The 10386-nt window shown below is 43.3% G+C and overlaps 1 protein-coding gene across 1 annotated transcript in view; it reads left to right on the top strand.

Moving 5' to 3' along the window:
- The first annotated feature begins 1335 nt into the window (after window positions 1-1335).
- The window catches only part of myo16 (myosin XVI), a 74592-nt gene continuing 65541 nt past the window's right edge, over window positions 1336-10386 (top strand). Inside the window, 2 exon segments of the mRNA XM_054615270.1 lie at window positions 1336-1363; window positions 5420-5689. Of these exon segments, the coding sequence (XP_054471245.1) occupies window positions 1336-1363; window positions 5420-5689 (298 nt within the window).

The following is a 10386-nucleotide window of genomic DNA, read 5'->3' as shown; positions in this document are numbered from 1 at the left end:
ACAGAGAGGAACATTTGGAGAGATAGATTTAGCTTTTGACACATGGTTGCTAAAAAAGACTTTCCTGTTGAACAATTCTTAATTAAGTGTTGTTGCTATTTCAGGTGTAGATGTTAAAACAGAGGTGAGGATGTGGTGTGTGTGTGTGTGTGTGTGTGTGTGTGTGTGTGTGTGTGTGTGTGTGTGTGTGTGTGTGTGTGTGTGTGTGTGTGTGTGTGTGTGTCGGAGCATGATAAACGCATGATGGAGAGTGTGTGTTAATGTACTGGTCTCAACCTCCACCATTCTAGTAAACTATACTTATCTGTAGTTCATTTGTGGCCAGTTTAAGGCCATTGATGAGCACTTAACCTGTCACCGCACCGAACGCCGCACTGCAGCAGCTCCTCTCTCTCTCTCTCTCTCTCATTCTCCCTTTCTCTCTCACTCTCTCTCTAAATCTGTCCTTCTATCCAATTTAACCCTCCCTCTCTCTCCCTGTCTTTTGCTTATTTTTCCTTCTCTTGCTCCCCCTGCTGTATCTGCATTCCTTCAATTTCCCCATCTTATCTCCATCCTTCTGTTTTCTCCGATGGCCTCTCTTGCGCTCTCTCTCTCTCTCTCTCTCTCTTAATCCCTCTCTGTTGAATCTAGTATAGGAAGGCACAATTAATCCCACCCTCTCCTTTTCTTTTTTTTTTTCCCCCCTCTCGGCTGAGATGGTAGAGGATAGTCCAAAGAGGCGTGCATCCTTATGAGTCACTGCATGTGTGTATGTGTGATAGAAGGAGACTGGGGACCGGTGGGTGGGTGTGTATGGAGGTGAAGAGCATTGCGTCATTGGGGGTGTGTTGAGCAGGAGGTGGGCTGAGCCGGCTGTCAGTCAGTGACGCGAGCGGAGCACGTGCGACGGTCATGGCTGGGAAGACGCTGTGCAGTGGTTATCCGTCTGTGGGCGAGGAGAGCTAGAAACACCACAGCTCCCCTTGCCGACGGGGTTGATCGAGGGAGTGAATGTCTGTGTGAGTGAGTGAGTGAGTGTGTGTGTGTGCGTGTGTGTGTGTGCGTGAGTCTGGGTCTGTGCGCTTGTAGATGCTGCATGGGCTGCAACCGGAGCTGCTGCTGCTGCTGCTGCTGGTGAATAATGCAGACAGGGGAGCGGAGTTTGGATAGCATGCAGGGAGCCAGATTAATAATGCATCCTGCCGGGTTACGAGCTCTGCATTAGTTTTGCTGGAACCTGTAGCTGCCCACTGTCTGCCTGCCTGCTTGACTTGCTGACTTCCCCGCCTACCTTTCTGCCTGCCTGCAAGCGTTTTCTACCTGACTGGCGGACTGTCTGACTTAAACAGAAAAATGTCTCACTACCATTTCATCAAATGCTGTAAGTAGCCATTCACCATCTCTTTCTTTGTGTGTGTGTGTGTGTGTGTGTGTGTGTGTGTGTGTGTGTGTGTGTGTGTGTGTGTGTGTGTGTGTGTGTGTGTGTGTGTGTGTGTGTGTGTGTAAGTGTACTTGTGTGTGCCTCGGCCATCGGTGTGTGCCTGTTGTATCAGCACTCACTATATATATATGCAGTGTCATTATATCGTGAGTTTAGATGCTTAAGAAGTCTGGCCACCAGCTGCAGTCACAGCAGCACAATCTAAACTGTGTGTGTGTGTGTGTGTGTGTGTGTGTGTGTGTGTGTGTGTGTGTGTGTGTGTGTGTGTGTGTGTGTGTGTGTGTGTGCGTGTGTGCATACGCACGCTGTATGTGGGTGTGTGAGGCTGCTGCAGAGAGCTGCTGCAGATGTGTGAAGTTGACCGGCGAATGCGGCAGGTACCGGCAGAGGGAAGGAACGACGAAATAGAGTCCCAAAGATGCAGATCCCATGAGCGTCTGGCATATTCATAACACAGTGCCAGACTGACGGAGAGAGAGAGAGAGAGAGAGAGATAAAGTCATTTCAGTAAGGGAGAAGGACAGATGGAGAGAAACTGAGGGTGATTTAGGGGAGTGTTGCAGAGAGGGGAGGGAATGGCATGATTGGGAAATGGAAAGGAGGTGAGGATGACATATGAAGAATGTGGCCATGTGGTGCCAAGAATGATGAGCAGACTCAAGGAGAGATGAGGGAGAGTGATGCTGATATATGAGAGGTGATGACAGAGAAAGAGGGGAAATTAAAAAGAAGAAAAAAGTGAATTCCATCATAGAGGTGATGCATGCCATAAAGTCCCTCCTTGACTCTGAGAACCCTACCTGTCTCACCCCCAAATCTCTACATACATGTACATATATCAATATGCAAATAAATGCTGTCTGCAGACTGATGCCTGTGTGTGTGTGTGTGTGTGTGTGTGTGTGTGTGTGTGTGTGTGTGTGTGTGTGTGTGTGTGTGTGTGTGTGTGTGTGTGTGTGTGTGTGTGTGTGTGCCGTTTTCTAATTTACAAGCTCCCGCAGTGCTGCCAGTGTTATTAGCCGGATTCCACATTGAATCAATGTCTGAAAGCCCAGTGATGGGATGGCAGGAGAAGAAAGCTTCTGCTGTCTGTCTCTCTCTCTCTCTCTCTTTCTCTTAGTGTCTCCTCACTCACGCCATTTCTCTCAGATTCATTCAGCCCGGTTTCACATTCGACTTAGTACTGCTGTCCCCTCCCTCTCTCATTCACATTTCACCCGTCCGTTCAGAGCCATACATCACACCGCAGCATACACGAGTGCTATTTTTGTACCACTATTCAGAGCAGACATTGTGTCATACTTTTTATTTCAAATGATGAAATCAAAGAGGAATGATGTGTCTTTTCATCTAGTAGTTTGATGGGAATTTGCATACGGTTTTCATTTGAAAAATGGATATTCAAGTATTCATTGACTGCGGGTAAAATTATTATTGATCTTTGCTGTTGGCCATATTTGATGTGTTCATCTAAAAACGGAAGACAAGGAAATGCTCCTGGGAATGATGTATATTAACAACAAATTCAGCCACATTGCATATAGCAACATACTGCATGAGGGAGAGATTTTTTTTCCTCACCACATATCACTGCATTTAGTTCCAAATGTGAACTGCTGTGCTGTTAAAGTGAACCTTTTAGCACACTGAGCATACATCATTATTTATTAAGACAAGTGCATTTGTATCACCAAGTTAATTTACAAAAAAAAAACCTGGGTGTTAAGCTGTTCTTGATCATCTATTTTTTTATTTTTTTATCTCATGGATACCCCTCTGATACATACTTTATATGCGTTGTGAGTGAGTCTTGTCTGTCTCTATATGCCTCGTTATGAGCAGGGGTTCATGGGGGGTTCATGTGACTGTAGCCTTGGTTGCCTGTGCAGTAGATGATATATGAGGTTGACAAAGAGTGTGAAGGAAGAGATGACAGTCACAAAGTCAAGGCAGAGATGGAGACAAACAGTTCACCATATTTACATTGTGTGTGGGGTAAAGCAGACAGAGCTAGTATGGTTTATGCATATTCATGCACGTACATATAGCATAAGCCCTGCTTTTGATGCTCTGTACTGTAGCCCTGCAGTGATCTATGTGTCAGCATACAGTAGATCAGGGAAACATATATCAGTGCACCCACTTTAATAAGTGTGCACTGTGAACACACACCACAACTACTACTCCAAGTCACCTATCAAAATGGGCCGAGTAGAAGAGGTGAGCATAGGGAGAAAAAAGGAGGTAATGAAAGGGGACTGAGCGAGCTGGACTGTGGAGAGATGGAGTGGTCTGATATTGGAAAAGGCAGCCAGTTGAGTGTATTTTTGAGTTTGTATGTGTGTGTCTGCTCAATGTGCAGCCAATTCACCAAAATAAAATACAGTTGAAGCAGACACCTGGCATGAACAGTACAATATTGACCGCCCTCGTCTGGAACCTGAACACAAAAGACACCTTTTTTTTTACAAGTCTAACCAGAGCAGATGGCACTGGTGTATTGTGCAGTATTAGTGTGTGTGTGTGTGTGTGTGTGTGTGTGTATGTGTGGCAAACCAGAATGGAGGGGGCAGGTGTTTGAGCGCTCCATTTGTCTGCCTGGACGGCTTTGTCTCTGCCCGATAAAGATCTAGTCCAAACACACCTCAGCACCTCAGAGGAGAAAAGCAAGTTTATTGTATAAAGTAGACACAAGGTAGCAACCGTCCTCCAACGACAGACGGATGGGGTTGTGGGACATCATGTAGTTCTTCAAAGGTGTCCCACTAACAAAACTTTCCCCTTAACAAACCGACTGATCTGTGCTCTGTCACCCTACAGAGATGAAATAGAGATATAGAGAACCACTAAATATCAATGGAGAGACAAAGATACTCAAAGGGGGGATACTTAAAATAAAATGGGCCCAAAGGAAACAAGAGCAACAAAGTTGAGCTTTGATTAAAGAAGGAATGAGATATAGAGACAGCTTGGGCCAAAGAGGGATGAGTTGGTGAGTCAGAGAGAAAAACACAATATTTTTATAAAGACATCCTCCTCCCCCTCATATTTTGCTCGTCCTCCGGGGTAGCTGTGACCTGAATTTGTCAAGTTATCAGTGCTATAAATGCCAGATTGATGCACATACATTTACTTAAAACCTACCTTATGTAATAGGTTTTTTTTGTATGTGTCTCTCGATTTTTACTCGAGTATTTTTACACTTACTGTGAGTCAAATATCCATACTACCATACTACTTATTTTGTCTCAAAAATAGTTAGTATGCCCCAGTATAGTATGTAAAATGCAGTATGACAAAAATACCAGGATGTCCTATGGCATCCCATGGCATTTTGCAGTATGCAAGCCAGCATGCTTTTTCTGGCTATTGTGACCCACAATCTTCTGCACATCAGCTGAGCCACACAGACAGCACAGACAGATGACAGCCTGATGACGGCTCATTTACAGATATCACATTTATCAGATATGTGAGCAAGAGGGTCAGAGTTCAATTCTCAATGACAAATATTATCTACAGCTGCAGTACATACTTACAGTAAAACAGAAAGTATGTGATATGGAACGCAGCCTCAGCCAAACTCTTTCTGAGCCTACCTACTGCACAACCACTGTGTATTCAAGTCATCCAAGCAGACCATAATAGGTTTAGCAGCTCCCTTGGATGAGATCTGTTTGGCTAAGTTCCACGGAGAGACAGAGAGATTATGCGGAGTCAGGAGAATCACTGCTGTGATGCTTCTCTCAACTCACCCCACGGCTAAACAGACAGCAAATATCCTAAATACCTGCCCACACACAACTGCAGACAGACATGCAAGCACACATGCATGCACACAAAACAGTTAAACACATCAGTGACTGGTTGATGAGACTGACAGTGTTACTATGTTTTAACACTTTGGTGCTGTCTCATTAGCTCAGTGTGAAAGTGTTTAGTGAGTAAATGCTACGGACCGCTGTGTTTTCACTGATTTTCTCTTTTCCTCATTAGGTTGTTTCCAGCTATGTAATGTCTTTCGTCAGAACATGGAGATAGACCAGTGTCTGCTGGAGTCTCTCCCCATTGGCCAGCGCCAGCGGCTGGTCAGGAGGATGCGCTGTGACCAAATAAGGGCGTACTACGAGAGGGAGAAGAGCCTTCAGCGCCAGCAAGGTGGAATCAAGGTTCGAGCGCCGCCCATGCAGCGCAAGAAGCACCGCGTCCGCTTCAGCCTCGCCGATGTCGTACAGGATGCCATCATTCGCCATGACGACAAAGAAGGTGGGTGCATCTATGATGGTGTATGGTTTAGTGAAAGGGTAGTAGTGTGTGTGTGTGGATGTGTGGATGCTCACACACATCCACACACACACACACACACACACACACACACACACACACACACACACACACACACACACACACACACACACACACACACACACACACACACACACACACACACACACAAGTGGGCCAAAACAGAGCTTTCTGACTGCAGGTCACACAATTTGTTATGCTGGAGGCTGTCCACTCGACTGAGGAGAACAGAGTGGAGCTTTTATCCTGATACTGACTGCTCTCAAGGACAAAAATATCTTAGCTGTGATGATAATGTCCACTGTTTAAATCCACTGAGAGTCACTGTTTGGACGTGGCTGGTTTATGGATTCCTGTTTGTTTTCAGATTTGTAAAACAAACACAAAGTAATGCATCCAAACAAATATTAGTGTGTTAAAATATTAGCCCAGGGACAATGAATACTGGGCATTGTTTCAGCCATTCAGCCATTTGTTTCAAACAAATGGGAGCTTGCTTATTCTGGGGGTGCTTGATTGATTCTGTTTTTTATAAATGCAATGATGACATTGAAGATAGTAATAGTAAAAACACATCCACTTATCCACTATCAACTGTGCAAAAGGACTCTTGAGAGCTGTGTTCGGGTACGCAGTAAATCCTATCTCCCCTCAGGCCTCGGCTCTCAACAGGACTGCTTGTCTCTCAGTAAAGACACACTGGAGTACTCAGGCTGTTTTTGGAAGATCAAATAGTCAATGAACTCATAAGACTCAACAGGTCTTCACACTTTACTCCAAATGACATTGATTATTTTAGTCAACCTCACTGTTTTTCTTTCTGTGCTATGCCAGTCATTTGCCAGTCGTTTACCCAGCTGTCGGGCTGTATCGGTGTCACTCCTACCAGCAGTCTTTGCAGGTCAATGTGTTAATCTCTACTCTCTGGCTGCCGATGAGGTTCAGCTGGGGTCTGGGGGAGCAGCTGGTGTGTCGTTGCAACAGCCCGACTGAAACCAGGGTTTGTTGGCTTGGCATCAATCAGATCTGACCCTCTGTCTAATGCCTACCTGCCAATCAGGCGCAGCCACGGCAGTGAACTTGTACCGGGCTACTGTTGCATTGGTATGGGACAGTGATGGATTAATTTCTAACAGACTCCTCGAGTCAAGGGACCGTTGGAAAGCTTTATGATCCATTTGTGTTGTTCTGTGTTGGCCCCACTTCTTAATCTAACGGCTGTGGCGTAGTGGAGAGCAAGGTAGTTCTCCAATCAGAGGGTCGGTGGTTCGATACCCGGCTTCGGCAGTCGATGTGTCCTTGGGCAAGACACTTAACCCCAAGTTGCTCCCGAAGGCTTGCCATCGGTGTGGACTGGATGTTGCATGAATGTTAGTTGCATGGTAGCCTGTCATCTGTGTGTGAATGGGTGAATGATATGTAATATTCTACTGACTGTAAGTCGCTTTGGATAAAAGCGTCTGCTAAATGACTGTAATGTAATGTAATCTATCTGTATAGCAGTTTTTATCTCTTCGTGAGTGGATCTGTCCAAACCACGTGGTTATGAGGATCAGTACTTTCTACATTTTGACAATGGTTCTCGAGCTTTCCTCACTGGTCCTGGTTAACGGAGTGCCAATACTTTTTCTCACCGTTGCTGCTTAAGTTAGCTCTCTTTTCCTTTTGTACAGAGTGATAGGATTTGCTTCAAGCTTGGACTTTCCCCAGAGTAATGTGTGAGCATTTCTGGATCATTTCCCCTTACTACAGAGGTATTTGAAGTAAGGATGGATTGTGTACACACACTATGACAGCCCAGGGGTTAATCTGGTGGGTCGGGGTAAAAGAATGAAAGATTTGCATTTGCCTCATTGACAATGCCCATATTCCCCAGTCTGTTGCCTGGAAAGCAGACCTCAACATAAATATTAAACAACTTATGTGAGTGTGGATTTCATCTATTTGATGCAAGTTGTTTCATCATATTTGTATCAGAGGTTACTATCAGAAATATATGACAATTTCTTGATAATTTCATGCTATATTTTCGTTAAAGGGATCTATGAATGAAGGTTTAAGTGTGGAGCGTGAAATGAGACTGATGGAATATGTTGAAACATAAAAAGATGTCAAAAATGAACATCTGTAGCTGAGATACAATGATGTCTTTAACATTGCCGTTATCATGAACAAACTATGCACATGCCAGCTTGATTAGTTTTCTTTTAGATTAGCAATCTTCAAAACGTGATGATTAATGGAAATAAATCGATTGAAAGACGTTTTGGCAACTCATTGTTTTTAATAACTTGTGAGTGTGCAAAAGAGAAAAGATTGGCCAAGAAAGGCACAAAGGGGCCGAGAGGGAAATAGGATGAGAGAATTAGTGAACCCTTGTTATGTCTTGATTCAAGCCATTTTTCAGTGAGTGAGCTTGAGAATTACATTCACAGATAGAGCAGAAACTCAGTGTGCTGACAAGGCAGCCAGGTAATCAGAGATATCACACACATACAGCCACACAAGGATTTATTTTCTTATCAGCTGTCTTGTACAGGAAATAAGATGAAGAGAATGAGATAAAGAGAAGCAGGGTGGAGAACAAAGGAAAAGTCGAACATTGTGGGGAAACTGAAAAATTGGAAAGCCAGAGGAACTGAAAGGCAGCAGAAACAACGCATCTGGTTAGGGAAGATATTGTAGGGCTAAGGTGAAAAAACTAGCCCTACAATATCTTCCCTAACCAACAGCACATGTGTCCATTGCCATTCCTATCTTTCATATGCAAACATCTGGCTCACTTACATTTTGACATTTGGTGAAATTGCTTTTCCCAAACCAATCTTTAAACTTCATGAAAATAAGGCACATGTGCAACGGCAGCAGCTGTTGTACACAAAGTGTAGCCATGAAACCCAACAATCTATTTGTATTATGTCTTTCCCTTTTAACAGAGTAATGGTATTGAATTTGAGCTGACGATTGGCAAAAAACATTGTGATAAATGTTCAAAGTTTATGTAAATCATTTGTAAACGCAAATGAAAGGTGAGCAGTGTTTCATGTAAATTAAAGATGGCGTAAAATTGAAAGCGGACTGTTACATCACATAATCTTGGAAGTGCATGTGATGCCACATGGATGGTTTGAAAAACCATCTGGTAACAACTTTAAATGTTAGATACCAACAGCACATGTGTCCATTGCTAAGTATTCTTGATTGAAACATTGAGACCCATCTAGTAAGCCACATGTCTGCTCTAGCATCGCATCACATTTCAGAGGATGCAATGTCGTCTGACATTGCTGGACTTGTTTTATTTCAGTGTTATAATGCTTTATTGCCGTGAAGTCATGTAGTGTTGCAATTCGACTCGAGAGCATCCGTCAGAACTATAATTATTGATCAGTGTGTGTATAGATCCATTTTTCAGGGACTCACAGACTCCAATCAGTTCTCCATAGTGAGGAAGTGAAGCAAGCAGAGGTAATAGTTTATATCTAATAGCTTTCAGTCTGTTCTGGTGCACTGCTTTAGACACAACGCATAAACCTGAATCATAACATTGCTAAAATAAGAAATATATTTGCACCTTGTCTATTGTTATGTGTTCAGCCATATGTGTTGATACACTCCTCGCCTCCAGATCAGTGCAGCAAAGCTTCTTAACAAACAGAGCAGCCACTTTTCTGGTAGATGGGGAAATGGGTGAATATGAATGTTAGAGGGATACAATCATATTTCTCTGCAAAAGAGCATTCCAGGGATTAAAGGCATGCCAAACACCTGTCATGTTTTTGACAGAACGGGGTCCTAGGCCCACAGAGGTGGTAGAGAAGGATGTCATGATATCTTTTACTGGAATCCAATTTAAACCCATAAGACTCTCTCTGATACAGCAGGGATCCCTCTAATGTTTACTGCGTCATCAGGCAGCATATTGAAACTTTTCACTGGCAGTGGTGTTTAGCTTAGCTCCTAAATTAAATCCTTTGGTTCACTGGATGACTCATCACTGTTCCTTTTTTTTGTATGAGAGGGAGCAAATGATGAACGAGACAGTGATGTTGATAAGTATCCATCCTGCATCTCTGCTGTATTAACTTTAGAAAGATACAGTATACTAACTATGGGGATTCCAGGGGACGTACCCTATTTTTTCCTGATAATGCTTTAGTGTGACCAACATATCTTTGTTTAAATAAAAATAAAAGAATCCACAGTCTGGTCACCATTTTATTACTTACTGAGCATCTATCCTGCACAGAAGAGATCATATTCATATTCATTCATAGTCTCAATCAAGGGCACAAACCTTTGTATTTGAAAATGCACTCAAGTGGCCTCTGGTTGATGCTGTATTCACTCAAGTAGATGATGACCCGATGATACTTCTGAATCTAAGCAATGCAGCGTGTCGAAAAAAAAAAATCCCCGGTGGCCGCCAAAGTCTTCCCGCCTTACCACTTATATTTCGCTTTCAGATTTGGGATTTTATGTGTTTCATTTTTCCGATTCATTTTCAACATGGACATTACCAGAATAATAACATCAAACAGGAGTTACATTTCTCAAAAACCTATCAACATCACAGAGAGAGCATGAAAATAAAAGTACTTTGTGAACTCATTGAGTCACATCATGTTAATCATGGAGGCTATTTTTCAGAATGTTGT

Source organism: Anoplopoma fimbria, chromosome 16, assembly GCF_027596085.1.
Source record: "Anoplopoma fimbria isolate UVic2021 breed Golden Eagle Sablefish chromosome 16, Afim_UVic_2022, whole genome shotgun sequence".
In the NCBI taxonomy this organism is placed as follows: domain Eukaryota; kingdom Metazoa; phylum Chordata; class Actinopteri; order Perciformes; family Anoplopomatidae; genus Anoplopoma; species Anoplopoma fimbria.
The sequence above is the reverse complement of the archived record's forward strand: the minus strand, read 5'-3'. Positions and strand labels throughout refer to the sequence as shown.